Source organism: Myripristis murdjan, chromosome 23 (assembly GCF_902150065.1).
Source record: "Myripristis murdjan chromosome 23, fMyrMur1.1, whole genome shotgun sequence".
Lineage (NCBI taxonomy): Eukaryota > Metazoa > Chordata > Actinopteri > Holocentriformes > Holocentridae > Myripristis > Myripristis murdjan.
In genome coordinates this window covers 8752366-8767116 of record NC_044002.1, presented here as the reverse complement: position 1 = coordinate 8767116, position 14751 = coordinate 8752366, and the positions used below count along the sequence as shown (strand labels likewise).

At 42.7% G+C, this 14751-nt stretch overlaps 1 protein-coding gene and 5 non-coding genes across 6 annotated transcripts; 1 reads left to right on the top strand and 5 right to left on the bottom strand.

Moving 5' to 3' along the window:
- Window positions 1-1625: 1625 nt before the first annotated feature.
- Window positions 1626-11943, bottom strand: ttll1 (tubulin tyrosine ligase-like family, member 1). The gene is made up of 10 exons (XM_030045364.1): window positions 11901-11943; window positions 11610-11733; window positions 11254-11462; window positions 10958-11138; window positions 10041-10178; window positions 9683-9791; window positions 9332-9475; window positions 8686-8772; window positions 7252-7415; window positions 1626-2543 (listed from the first exon to the last, which is right to left on the bottom strand). Exons 2-10 carry the CDS (start codon window positions 11720-11722, stop codon window positions 2414-2416), a joined length of 1275 nt encoding a protein of 424 aa, XP_029901224.1. The 5' UTR covers window positions 11723-11733; window positions 11901-11943; the 3' UTR covers window positions 1626-2413.
- Window positions 2906-2992, top strand: trnay-gua (transfer RNA tyrosine (anticodon GUA)). The gene is given in 2 exon segments: window positions 2906-2942; window positions 2957-2992. It is a non-coding gene; the product is annotated as a tRNA-Tyr (tRNA).
- Window positions 4004-4090, bottom strand: trnay-gua (transfer RNA tyrosine (anticodon GUA)). Its single transcript is given in 2 exon segments — window positions 4004-4039; window positions 4054-4090. It is a non-coding gene; the product is annotated as a tRNA-Tyr (tRNA).
- On the bottom strand, window positions 4363-4449 carry trnay-gua (transfer RNA tyrosine (anticodon GUA)). Its single transcript is given in 2 exon segments — window positions 4363-4398; window positions 4413-4449. It is a non-coding gene; the product is annotated as a tRNA-Tyr (tRNA).
- On the bottom strand, window positions 6085-6171 carry trnay-gua (transfer RNA tyrosine (anticodon GUA)). Its single transcript is given in 2 exon segments — window positions 6085-6120; window positions 6135-6171. It is a non-coding gene; the product is annotated as a tRNA-Tyr (tRNA).
- Window positions 7024-7110, bottom strand: trnay-gua (transfer RNA tyrosine (anticodon GUA)). Its single transcript is given in 2 exon segments — window positions 7024-7059; window positions 7074-7110. It is a non-coding gene; the product is annotated as a tRNA-Tyr (tRNA).
- Window positions 11944-14751: the final 2808 nt, after the last annotated feature.

The following is a 14751-nucleotide window of genomic DNA, read 5'->3' as shown; positions in this document are numbered from 1 at the left end:
AGGCTGTCTCGCATTTCTGTCCATACTTGGACATCACCACTGCAAATATAGATCTCTTCAATACTCATACAGCAACCACATGTGAACTAAATTTGTAATCAGAAATATATAAAAAATGCACAGTTGCATAATGCACACATTCAGATAAACTGCAGTATCTCCATCTTGTTATATTTGATTCGTCACATGCAGATCAGTTTGAGAGGCACTGGGAATTGATCACAAATCAGAAACAAATATCCATCTTTTCTTGTAATTGACACATCAACACTACACAAGATACAGTAAATAAACAAATCATCAATACATTTGGTAAGCAAAACAATCAGAGGCATCAAAATGAATAAGTTTGAAAATATTAGGCTTCTCCTCAGTAGGACATTTTTAGTTTTCAACTGAAATTCTGTACATTTGTGACGGCAGCACCAATGTGGATATTCTATTGAAAGGAGGAGGGAAATTAAAAGCAGAACGACGACGAGCCCTAATTACTGCGAAGCTCAAACAAGACAAAGCTCCTGTCTCCAGTATTAGAAATAAGCCTCTGTACACAGGCTGGAGGTGTACACAACCACACTTAAGTAAGCCACTGATAGGAACCATTAGCACTGAGGTCCACTGAGGTCTACCCATTTCCTCACTCTAAGTAGGCTGACTGCACCTCAGAGTGTATTCCAGTTCAGTGAATTTGGTCTCTAGCGATAGTATCTGCACGGCTTGCTGCCCGACACTGACCACCACAGCTCAGTGTAGTCACTTTCTCACCCACGACGCTCACACTGAGCTCTAATATGTTTTGCTTCTATCAGCTCAAGCAGGCCTGTGGTCTCAGAGTGGGTCAGTCAAGGAGGGCTACTGATGTTAAAACCAGCTTTGCCCTTCTGATTACACTGACGGAGATAACCAGTGATCCTAAGCCACACTGCTCTGAAGACAGAGCTGCTCTAGTTGTAGCGACCAGCTTCAGGTCCTAGCAGAAAACCACTGGGGCCAGAGTAATGTGCTCACCTAAACATAGACTACACCAACGGTGGCAGTAACAGGGGTATCAAACCTTCAAGGTCATGGAATGGGGCCATGCAGAGTTGGTACTTTGTTGCCGTGGTAACAGTGAGAGTAGAGGTCATTTGCCTTTTGAAGGGTTGACCCCTGATTAATCCAAAAGCCAGATAGATTAGGTTCATTATATTGGCAACAATAACACACGTCCTGTCTTTCATTAGCATCAGCTGAACCTTTATAAAGCTCAGCGACTGATAAGAAGCAACTAAATAGGTGCTGATTATGGAAACATAATCAGTATAGAAATTTGCAAGCAAAATAAAGTCCAAAACTGAAAAAAATACATGTCAAAAAATGATTTGCTGTCAAAGGAAAAATAAAAATATCAGACATACAAGAGCTGGCAACCACTTTCACAAACATTCTCTCTGGAAAAAAGCAAACACATGAAAACACCAAACGGCTTCATACTTATTCGGTGTATTAAAACGGTGGATGCTCATTCATAAAATGTTGATGTTTCAGTAGTCTCATGAAGTAACAAGTGATAGCCAAGTACGCACAGAGTCCTGACACATATTACTTTTTTTTTTTTTTTTTTTAGAAAGGGTTAGGATATGCTGCAGGTATAATGTAAGTGGTCCAACCCAAAATTCAATATGGGATATCTATTCGGTATTTAAGCAAAAACAAAGGAACAAAGTGCAATTAGGAATAGCATGGAATACAATCAATCTTAATGAAAACACCCCTGCATATACATACTGAATGATTAAAGTATAAAAGATTATTAAATTCTATGATGTGGTCTATATACATTTAGTACTGTAATTCTACATGGATCAACTGCTTATCCATAAGTTCTTTATGGATATTCTTTATGTCACTTACAGGATCCTTGGGTTTGTCAGCTTTTCTCTCTCAGTATCTCTCAATCCATACAACTGAACTGTCCACAGCTATTCACTGATGCAGGTTTCCTATCTCACAGAGCTTCTTCTTATTAGCAGCTATGTCAAGGTAAAGTGTCAGTACTCACAAATCATGCATAGCTCAACTAGTTACAATCCTTCTTGCTACCCTTCAAAGCCACCAGTATCTTTTTTTTTTTTCTTTTGCTATTTTGGTTACCCTGTCATACAAACAGGTCGGAAACTCTTAAACTCTCCAAATATCACCACTTCATTAATTTTCCTCCTCCCCTCCAACAGAAGATGGTCCATAATATCATGCAGTTTGATATTCTCTGGGGCTCCAGCCCCTTGTGCATTTGTCAGTGAAATGTAGAAGAGTGCAGTCCTCCGTTGGATAGGTGGGGTTAGAAAACATCTGGGTGGTCCTTTTTATCCCCTGCGCTCCAGTGGACCCCGTAATAATGTACAGGAAGTCATTATGGGTCAGCGGCAGCACCTCATTTCCAGGTGGCGGCAGTGGGGCGAGGGCCAGCACCCCCCTTGGTGCCCTTTGACCCCAGGGACTGACCCGAGCGGCTCCGAAGGTCTCGCTCTGCGTTCTCGCTCAGCGCCTGCTCCTCGTCGTACCTGGTGGCACACAGCAGAGGGGAGTCAGAGACAAGGGGAGGGAGAGAGAGGAGAGAAAAAAAACAGCAATGTTGGGAAGAAGGAAGCAGGAGGCATGAGGAAGGAAAGGAAGGATGATGAGGGAGAGTGACAGCAAGCAGAAAGCCAGAGTACGCAAAGAGAATTCCCGCCACTCCCCCGGCTTGCTTTCATATGGATTTGCTGCACAAACAAAGCTTTGAGCACGATCAATACCCTCTCAGTCAGAACCAAACCATTCACACTATTGTGCCTGCACTATTCAGAAAAGGACGCTTGTTATCAGAGGACACAGCCCACAGCATGACGCCTGAGGCCCTGCTCTGTCAGAATACTGCCAGCTCCCTTCGATAGCTCAGTTGGTAGAGCGGAGGACTGTAGTGGCAAGGCCAGATATCCTTAGGTCGCTGGTTCAAATCCGGCTCGAAGGAGCTGTTTTTACCAGTATTGACTGCCAGTGTTTGTGTACAGCAGCTGGAACACAAGATGTAAAATATGGACAGGTTCTGGACAGGTTATGGACATGGTTCCTCGAAGAATGCAGAATAAAAACATAAAAAACTACACAGGAATTGCTTTCAAACTAGAGTAAGAGGGGTATGAGGGTATGGTGAGAACAATCACTCCGCATCTTCTCATGGAATTTCAACACCATGATGGATGACCGGAAGAATGACAAGGAGATCAAGCTAGCATTCATAGATGATATCTGAGAGTACTTCAAGCAGCTTTAGGCCAACAAGCTGAAAGTACGATGGTAAAAACAGATTTTTCTGCATCTTAGTTTCACTTCATTGATTGATGGAGACAACAAGCCACTTGAAGTTGACATGTCCCTGTTTCTCTCTTTGTATGTCAGACAACATCATGTCAAGCACCACGTCAAGATCTGAACTGGACCACTGAACCCTAAAGATGTGAAAAAGGTCTTTACATTTTATGAGGGACATGTATAGCAGCATGGACATCACATTCTTGGTCAGAGCAGAAAGGAGGAGGCAGTGGAGGAGGTGATGAGTCATTTCTGGAGCATTGGGATGCAGCTCTGTTAGGTGATACAGTGTCTACTCTTTTCTTTCCTGCCATTTCCTTTTTCTCAATTTCATCTCTTTAATTTTTGCTCTAGACGGCTCCCTCAGAGGAACCAATACTTTTGATAAGACAACAGTTCAAAGCATACACCTTATCTAGTAGGTCTAGCAGGTCTGTTTTCAGCTGCTGTAAGTCCAAGAATGCAGGCATAACTTCAGACTTTCAAAAGCAGTTGCTTCCAGACTGATGTCAAGAGGTGAACTTAGGATGACTGGCAGCTCAGACGATCACAGTCTTTCAACCTGCATTTATTGTGTCATCAGAGAAACCCATCCATGTTATACAAGGTTCGGGCAGGTGCTGTTGTATGTCCTGCATTACTCATGTAATTTCATGCCTTAAAAAGCCTTTCCTTCGAGCCGGATTTGAACCAGCGACCTAAGGATGCCTGGCACTCCCACTACAGTCCTCCGCTCTACCAACTGAGCTATCGAAGGCCTATGGACTGCATGAATGAACTTCGATATATGTTGAGTTTAGGAACGGTCTGCCTGACCACATGGCATCATTGAGTGGGCTTTGCTCTTTTGTAATGTCTGACTATACTTCATCACACACCACCCCTTTTTTAAAAATAATTTCTATATTTTCCCCTAGATCGTATCCATACTATTAGACTCTCTTCCGCCAAGTTTACAAAATCGTACTGTCCTACCCTTTTGTTGTGACTCCTGTCACGGTTAAATATTATTACATTTTCAAAAGGTGTTCCTTCGAGCCGGATTTGAACCAGCGACCTAAGGATGCCTGGCACTCCCACTACAGTCCTCCGCTCTACCAACTGAGCTATCGAAGGGTCACAGAAGCCCTTGATGCTCAGTTCAAACAAGGATTTTTAGAGTACCAGGGCTAATCCAGCTGCTGGTTTACCCTGGACCTACACTATATTGCCAAAAGTATTCGCTCGTCTGCCTTCACACGCATATGCAAGTGCACTAGCAAGATGCACGATGCTTTCTATTCTCCCCTGCACCGAAAGGACTGAGCCCTAATTTCGTTGCATTATTATACGTATATGATTGTGCAATGACAATAAAAATCTATCTATCTATCTATCTATATGAACATGAGTGACATCCCATTCTTAAACCATAGGATTTAATAATAATATATAATATGTTTAATATGTTGTTTTTGACAATTCTTCCAGAAGTGCATTTGTGAGGTCAGACACCGATGAGAAGGCCTGGCTTGCAGTTTCCGCTCTAATTCATCCCAAACGTGTTCTATCGGGTTGAGGTCAGGACTGTGCAGGCCAGTCAAGTTCATCCACACCAAGCTCGCTCATCCATGTCTTTATGGACCTTGATGTGCACTGGTGCGCAGTCATGTTGGAACAGGAAGGGGCCATCTCCAAACTGTTCCCACAAAGTTGGGAGCATGAAATTGTCCAAAATGTCTTGGTATGCTGAAGCATTAAGAGTTACTTTCACTGGAACTAAGGGGCCGAGCCCAACTCCCAAAAAACAACCCCACACCATAATCCCCCCTCCACCAAACTTTACACTTGGCACAATGCAGTCAGACAAGTACCGTTCTCCTGGCAACCGCCAAACCCAGACTCGTCCATCAGATTGCCAGACGGAGAAGCGTGATTCATCACTCCAGAGAACACGTCTCCACTGCTCTAGAGTCCAGTGGCGGCGTGCTTTACACCACTGCATCCGACATTTTCCACTTAAAACCCATTCCATGAAGCTCTCTATGCACTGTTCTTGAGCTAATCTGAAGATCACATGAAGTTTGGAGGTCTGGAGCTATTGACTCTGCAGAAAGTTGGCCACCTCTGCACACTATGCGCCTCAGCATCCAACCCCGCTCTGTGATTTTACGTGGCCTACCACTTCATGGTTGAGTCATTCCCAATCGCTTCCACTTTGTTATAGTACCACTGACAGTTGATTGTGGAATATTTAGTAGCGAGGAAATTTCATGACTGGACTTATTGCACAGGTGGCATCCTATCACAGTACCACGCTGGAATTCACTGAGGTCCTGAGAGCGACCCATTCTTTCACAAATGTTTGTAGAAGTAGTCTGCATGCCTAGGTGCTTGATTTTATACACCTGTGGCCATGGAAGTGATTGGATTAGCTGAGTGAATACTTTTGGCAATATAGTGTAGATGTACTCTCAGTTTTAGACATGACAAGTCTTAATCCTGACCACATGCCATAATGAACTGAAATAAAAAGACAGGTTTTCCTCTTTTGCAATTCTTACACATACTTTAGGCGAAAGCAATCATTTCCTTTTTTTCCAGATTTCATCACTATGTTGTTTTTATCTAGACTGCATCATCAGAGGAACCTGTACTTCTTACACACATGTCTTTGGCAACAACTCACAGCATGGTTTACAGTACCATTTGGTATAATACTATACTTGTTTGCGGTTGCAAGTCTTGCAACTTCCCACTTTTAAAAAGAGTTCCTTCGAGCCGGATTTGAACCAGCGACCTAAGGATGCCTGGCACTCCCACTACAGTCCTCCGCTCTACCAACTGAGCTATCGAAGGGTCACAAGAGGTGCTTACCCAGTTTAGATAATTTTTTTCTAGGGAAACACCATGACCATGGCAGACACTATGACCATAAATTTCTCCTGAGTTTGGGAAAGGTCTTTTTTTCCCAGGCTACCAGGCTGCTTCTGGCCCCATCCTGGATAAAGATGTTATTATAAACTCTGTGGCTAGTGTTAATCCTGACCACATGCCATAATTGAGTGGCCTCCATATTATGAAAGTTCACAAGTTCATACTGTCCTAACGCAGATTCTATTGATTCCTGCAACAAATCAAAATTGTTACATGTTTAAAAGCCTGCTGTTATGAGCGAGATTTGGACCAGCGAGCTAAGGATGCCTGACAGCCTGACAGCCCACCGCTCTACAAACTGAGATTTCGAAGGGTCATAGGAGCCACTTGCACTCAGTTTAGACAAAGTTTCTTCGTGTACCAGTGTGCCTGGCACTCCCACTACAGGGATAATTGCTCATTTTAGACATGTTTTTTTCAGGGAAATGGTGTGCCTTGGAGTGCCAGTGTACCGTGAACAGACATAATCTCAGTTTTAGCCATGACTACTCTTAATCCTAACCACATGCCATAATGAAGTATATTCAAATCTTGGCCTTTGCTCTTTCATAATCTCTGACTGTATTTAATCTGAAAGCAATCATTTCCTTGCCAGTCCCGACATTTATCTCTTTATTTTTCCTCTAGACCGCATACTCAGAAAGTAATTATTGGTGTTTTCTTTGGCAACAGCTCACAGAATAGTTTGCACCTTGGACTAGTACTTTGCTTGTTTTCAGCTGCTGCTTTATGTCCTACAAACTTGTATAACTTCCCCCTCTTTAAAAACCATATTCCTTCGAGCCGGATTTGAACCAGCGACCTAAGGATGCCTGGCAGTTCCACTACAGTCCTCCGCTCTACCAACTGAGCTATCGAAGGGCACAGGTTAACGTGTGATAGACTGGGAGGGCAACAGGTAACTGGAGAAGCCTGAATGCTTCTGGCTGATATGTTTCACCTCTCTGTGAGCCTCCATGGCTGCTGGAGGCTCACAGTGAGCGGGAGGTGGGTGTCACTCACAGCACTTGGTAGTTGCCCAGGGCCTCTCGGGGCGGGCTGCGATTCCAGCGGCAGTCTGGGATGTCCCCGTTGGGTATGACGATGTTGAGGGTGTCGTTGATGAGGTTGTACTTCAGGATGCGGTCGTTGGCTGTGCTGGAGGTCAGTGAAGGAGAAGCATTGACCTGGGATCACACACACACACACACACACACACACACACACACACAAAGATACAAAAAAATCCATTTAAAATTAAACAGGCAGTATATGCGTACACAAAATTCCAAATTAAGGTCATTTTAGTGTATTAGTGACAGCAAATAGCATCAAATTTAGGATTGTAGGATCCAAGCAGGCCAGAGCTAGCTGTTTAATTTCCTCCTGTCCCTAGAGGGAAGCTCTTATCACACAGGAAATGGACTACAACTGTAACTGTGCTATCAACAGTCTCTGTGGAGTACATATAAATATACATATTCAAATGGAGACAAATGCACAGACCCGCTGTAAGGGAGACTATGTGCCAAAGCAAGATGCAGCAGGAGCTTTCACATTAACACACAACTCATATAGGTGCTTCTCAGCTGTTCTTATCCATTATGTATGAGTGAAATTTCACCTTTGGCAGCTGGCTCTGACCTATGCATACCTGCAGAAAATAACTATATCATGACTATAACAGAGCCGCTTAAGCTGCAGGAATAATGAGCAATGACAAGTACTCCTGACTAGGTTTGTGGCACACATTTGCTCAGCTCCACGCTGAGGAACATGCACGCCCTATTAACACTTTGTGTCGACCAAAAATAGATTGGATTGGTGTCTGTGTACAGAAATAGTTCAGACCTAGCCTGGAAACCCAGCAAGCCATTCTAATTGTATGGCTGTCAAAATTAGCCCACTAAAATATGACAAGCATGTAACATGGAAACAATTCCGAATATAAAATCATGACACAAGAATGATAGAGGTGGCCTAGTTTAAGATGTGTCTCAAATATTAAAGATTAGCAAATGGTCTGCAACTATTCCAAGCAGCAGCCTATATTGTTTATAGTGTTATACATTCATTTTAAAAACAAGATGAAATGGATTCTATAACACAATGTACTTGTTTTTCAGATGAAATAATGCACTCAATGGATTAAAGACACACCTACAGCACACATTTGAGCACACACAGGCATGTGCCCAAGCATACACTCATGCACACGCGCGCACACACGCAAAAATCAACCTCGAGGGCATTCAAACTCGCTCGACACTCAAGGGAAAGGAACGTGGAGTTAGTTTCAGTCTGCACTCAAGCAAAATATCTCTAGGCTGAGTAAACTGTGCCACTGGTGTCTGTGGCTTCTACACTGTGAAGGGTGCATTTAAATATGTATCATATCTTTAAAATGTGCCGGGGCGTGTGTGGGCATGTAACAACGATTCCACTTAAAATTCTTACCTCAATGAGCCATGGCTTGAGCTTGTCATCGATAATGATGTCATACCCATAGCACTCAAAACAGTGCTTGTCGTTGTTCATCACAGGCTGAGAAAGCGAAAGCAAGATTGAGAGACAGGAAGAGCAACAGAACAACGACGAGACAAAAATAGGAACCGACCTTAAGTAACCCAGGGGTTATTTGGCAAACAGAGACTGATGATGTTGAATTCAGCAGGGAAAGATGCCAGCAATTATTAATTAGAAGATAGAGCAGAAAAAAAGTACAGTGAAAATTTACCAATACAGCCCAGGAACATCATCTCAAAATGTTTCCTGTATATTGTGGCCTTACAGGTGTATTGGATTATTTAGGAGACAAGGGAGGCGTGCATGGGGTTGAGTGTGTTGTTGTGGTAAGAACAAAAACAGGAACATGTCGGTGGTTTCACAGCTGTGTATTTTAAAGTCACACCACCAAAATCACGGAGTCCTTTCGGTAAAACCAGCGTCATGAGGATGGTGTCTTAGGTTACCTTTTTGTTCCATAACTTGTAATTCTGCATTACTTACTATTATGCAAGAGTAAATGTCACGCATTTTCAAAAGGAGGATATCTGATTCTGGGGACATCTGCTCATGAACTTGTGTTTTCTGTCTCACTTACAGCCACGGCCTTAAGCGACTGCACCATGATCCAGTGGATCTGGTCGAACAGGCGGCTGGTGACTTCCTTCCCCCTGGTGCTCTCCAGGTACAAACGCAGGTTACTGACCGTCCACTTGCCTCCATGGACATGATTGTAGTCATCCTGCAAAAAAACAAAAAAAACAAAAAAAACAAAAACAAAACAAAAAAACACATACATTGACTAACTAACTACATAATATTGCCATTCTGTGTTTTCTGCAAAAGGGTACTTAGATTTCTAAAATGGTGCCTCTATAGTGCCATTATGGGACAATACAAAGTGCATGGCTCACCCTATGCACCTGCACTAGGCATAATGCACACTTACCCCATGTTTTTGGATGGCCACATTAGTGAGGTGCACAAACATGTTGTCCAGCTCACTGGTGCTGGGCGTGTACTTCACTGTGCAGAACCTGCAGAAGCCCAGCTTGTACCTGACAGACAGAATCACAGATCTTAAAGATAGGGTTTATATGATGGTCTAACACGTTTCTAACCATCTGAAATCTGTCCTGAGGGGAGACAAATATGTGCTGTGCCTCTTCGGTGAGAGCAAATGTTACAGCTGAATGCTATGTCAAACAGGTTATGTGCTATCAGGTGGAGATAATCATTCAATTCAAGTGAAAGCTGATGGCATCCAAAGTATGTCTCTGAAGCTTCTACATGTACTTCTGGCTCACATGTAGCATTTGAGAGGCCGGTAGGTGGTGACCAGAACGTAGAGACGCAGGTCAAACTTCTTCCCTCCTATCAGCAGTGGATTGTCGATGTACAGGGAGATGACGTACGCCTCCTTGCCACTGGAGGCTGCAACAAACCTAGGTACAAAAAAAAAAAAAAAAAAAAAAAAAAAATCAAACCAGTCCAGTCCAAACCACAGCACAACACACAGCTGATATTTCTGGTTCAGTCTTGTGTCCTGTGTCAAACTGTGTAGCTCAACTGCATACACCCAGGAAGATTTATGTGAATGATCATAGTGCTACCTCATTTTTTAAGATTTTCATGGAGTAATGCAAACAAGGTAGACTACGTGCTGAGACTTCAACAAATGTTGTCCTAGAATTAAATTCAAACTCATTATTTCGAGCATGACCATTTGACTCACTCGGCATATTAAAAGCCATGAAGATTTGTTGAGAATTATTCATTCAACACTTCAGTCTAGAACTGGGTAATACATTGATGTTATATCAATATCATGATATGAGGCTAGATACTGTCAATCATCATCCACCTGCTCGAACATCATATCCTAATATATTACTAATGACTGTTTATCAGAAATCGCGTGTGTAAAAGATGCCAATCAATAGTCAATCTAATAATCAATATCAATAAAGAGATATTCAGTCAAAGATATTGTGATATTTGATTGTGTCCAGAAGCTCAGACATGACTGTGTATCTGTAAGTGAACAGTGTGAGCGCAGGACTTCAATACAAATGTCCATGTAATAAAATGCAGCACCATGCAAATATTTGCAAAGCAGTCACCTATGGGAGGGAACCACAGGAAGTGCTCACATATGACAGGGTGGTGGCGAGGCTCCGTGTGTGTGTGTGTGTGTGTGTGTGTGTGTGAGATGATGACTCACGTGGAGGTGCGGCTGTCTCTGGACCACTTCTTGATCTGGGACAGTTTGTTGATGAGGAAGATGCCTTTGCCCTGCGCCTTGCCACAGGGCTTCATGATCCAGGTGCTGGACGGACTCTTCCTGAACTCCTCCACAAACAGATTATAATCCGCGGGCAGCATGAACGTCACGGGGACAAAATCTGCACCACACACGGGGGAGAACGCGAGAACACGTGAGAGGGCACATGCAAAGGCGTGGAAGTACAACTCCAGCTACATTTCTCCAGTCGTCCCCTCCCCCAGACTTCTCCATACCTAGGTAAATGTATTTGCCGTTCTCATCCTTCTCTGCCAACGGGCTGCCTTCCTTCTCCAGCTCTTTACGGTAGCGCTTGATGTTCTTGATCATCAGGTCCTTCCTGGTCAGCTCATAGTGGTTGGGAAAGTGGTTAACCATCTGGTCATCTGACAGGCGGTAGCCGGTGTCCACACTGAACACATTCCTGATGGTCTGGATGCTCATCCTGCACAAAAGACATAAACTCACCTTGAACATCTATGAGTAAGGGCTCTAGACACAACCACACTTCCCCTAATCAGCTTCTGCATGTACAGGAGAGTTTGGGATGGTGAAAAGATACTTGAGGAGAGAATTTAGATGCCAGGCGTACCAGTAGAAATTCCAGTCCTCTGTGTCTGTGACTTGAATCCATCCTCTCTTCTCAAAGTTGTTGATGAGCACCGATTTCTCAATATCTGTCACCCACTTCACCTTACCAGCCATAGTACCTCCCACTAGGGTGGAGCACAACATAGCAGGTAAACATGGCAATACTAGGCATTAAAGGAAGACATACAGGGAGGAACACACTGTGCAGCAACAACAGGGGAGGAGGTGTCATGCAGTTTCTGTGCATCTAAGGACTTTGCATTGCTTCTCTGACTTCTATCCACTCTCCTACCTGCAAACCAATGTCAGGAAACAGCCAGTCATCAGCATCAGCTAGCCGGACTGGCTATGTTAGCAAGTAGCAGAATCCTCCCTGAAGTGCTGCAAAGGCTGGGCGGACATCACCCGGTGATGCAGTGGTCCCCTCGGTGCGGTGTTCAGCTCACAGCACGGCGGAGCGACGCGGCCCTCCGTCAGCATCACCGGTAGCTCCAGCTAAAACCACAGCACCGCCTGCATGAATGTGATTTCATTGCTAACGAACGGGAGGTTACATTTATTGATCGGTCCGGGCGTCGTGAAGCTAGCCACGGTGACGACACCAGCCCACGGTCAAATGATGCTCTTCACAGTAAAAGTCCCACTGCTTAAAGAACTGCCATATTGCTGCAAGCGCGGTTAGAGCTCGCAGGATTTAAAAAGCATGATCATTAAAATTTTGGGAGGATTTTTTCCCCCAAAATGGCTAAGAATAAAGAAAAAACATGGGCTTGGCTCTTCCGGCCAAATAACCTAGCAACCGAGGACGCAGTGATGTCATTGCAGGATGATTTTTACCTCTCTTCACCAGCAGGGGTCAGTGTTGTTTGGCTCTCTGTGGTCCCTGCACACTCTGCCCGCTCCGCCTTGTGCATGCTGTGTGTGTGACATGGAAAATGCAGCCAGGGGGTTCAGGATGGGTTTGCTGTCACAGCAGCAGTGGACCAAAGTTTCTTCAACATTAGATACATTGTATAATTTTAGATACATATGTATAGATTTATGTAAGTGCGATGACAAAGAGCCATAAGGTAACTGTTAAGACCCCTGTGAGCTGAGAGCAGAGTCAAGCTATCTAAAATGACAATAGCATAAACAAATTCAAAACTGTAATCTTTTCCAAAGTGGGTTCCTGGGGCCACCAGGGGCCTCTGAGAAGGTCCCATGGGTCCCTAGTAACAACATCAACATACATGCATGCATGCAATCAACAGCAAAAACCATCTCAAATGCGGTTCCATGGGACAAAATGTTATAAAATGGGGGGTAGTAATCTAGGTATATTCATTACTGACATAATAAGACATAATCACCATACTACAAATAATATTATACTTTGGAAAAGGTGAAAAGTTATTTAAAATAAGTTATAAAACTATTTTAAAATATATAAATATAATTATATGTATAATCATACATTAGTTATAAATTCTAAAATATATTTTAAAATGATTATTTTATGTATTTATTTTACAATGGCTTTCACATAGATCCAAACATTTTCTATGATTGTGTGTGATTGTTTGCCTCCATTACAAAAATAAAAACTACAAGAGCAAATGTGTATTTATTCAGACTATGCATGAATTTGGAAAATATTTATTTTGTGGTAAAAAAAAAAAAAAAAAAAAAAATCCTTTATTAATTTATATCCAAGAATCCAACTTCTTTTCTACTTTCAAATCAATGTTTAAATTGTATAATAATCGTCAGGTTATATTTTTAATGTAAATTCTGTGTTGTTCTCCTGTTTCTCGCTTCGAAAAAGTGCAGTGAGTGCCACTTGTCTTCCCCTGGTGGTCATTATCTGCAACAGGCGCTATAGGCGTGGCTAATGATATTTGTGGCAGTTACCTGAGAACGACAAGATTAAAGGACGCTGCTGTAAGTACAGGAAAAGTCAGAAATATCGTGAACATTCCTTTTTTATTTCACTTCCACTACAATTGAACTATAATGTTATCATTTTTATTGCAGGGCGGCGTCTACTTTAATCTACAAACAAGGTAGGTTCCAGACTCTTTTCATTGTGCATGCACCTGTTCCTTTGTTATCAGGGCTGAGGCAGTCATGTTTGATTAATGTCGAGAAAATGGGCAACATGACATAAAACACTGCAGAAGGCTAATTATACTGAGTCATAGTGATCTATTTAATTAAGTTATTTGCCTGTGGTTAATATGGGATATTTGTAATGTAAAGTGATAATGGCTCAGTGTGTGATCTTCAAAACGACCTCTGTTCGCTTTAGGGAAGACTGATGACTTCATCCCTTTGACAATAGGACGCCATGCATAAGAGTACTCCTCAAACAAATAATATATTATTTTCAGGGAATCATAGTGGTTCCCATTATTAGGCTATATTTTGATTATATTGTAATTTATTCCAAGTTCAGTGCACACAGTTACAGAAAGAGAAACCTTTTTTCCAATATTTGCCTGCATCTGGCAGGTATTAATGCAAAAAATCTTTGAACTAGTAAGGAATGGATTCTTCTCAGCCACTTTTTTTTTTTTTTTATGGTGGAGGCAGTTTGGTTGATTTGAGTTATGGAAATGGAGCATTTGCATTCAGACTCCCTGAATGAAGGGCCAGCAGAAACGGGTTTGGGGACAGGTGTAGGTGGGAGGGTGCAAAGTACAAACATGTTTGGCTGATGCTTAAGGCAGAGCAGGAAAGAAAAGTACTGCTAATACAGGTAATGGCAGATCATGGCAGAGTCATGAGTATATACTGGAGAATTTCCAGTTCCTTGGATATAAAATACTAAACATCATCCCTGCCATCATCTGAAATGGGGAACTGAAACCTTTTGATGCAACATAGTGAGTCCATTAAAGCCGTTGGACTAAATCCAACAGATGATGTCATCTCTTTAAACTGAGGACAGCCTGTTGTTGTCAACCTGAATAATCTCCCTGGTAACACACCCACCACCTATCCTGGTCACATGACCCACTATTTACACAGGTAGCTACTGAACGTTGGGAGTCATGCAAGGACACACACTTACATGTGCACGTACACACAGTGCAATACAAGGTGTATCTATCCGACTCTAATTCATACTCATACATGTTGCAGGCTGATGTTAACTGTTT

What these genes read in the sequence shown, in the direction of transcription:
- ttll1 (XM_030045364.1), bottom strand. Translation starts at nt 11,722, where the DNA reads ATGGCTGGTAAGGTGAAGTGGGTGACAGATATTGAGAAATCGGTGCTC. An exon ending in AGAGACAGCCGCACCTCCAC is followed by an intron (nt 10,179 to 10,957) that starts GTGAGTCATCAT and finishes TTTTGTACCTAG; the next exon opens with GTTTGTTGCAGCCTCCAGTG. An exon ending in CGGCCTCTCAAATGCTACAT is followed by an intron (nt 9,792 to 10,040) that starts GTGAGCCAGAAG and finishes TCTGTCTGTCAG; the next exon opens with GTACAAGCTGGGCTTCTGCA.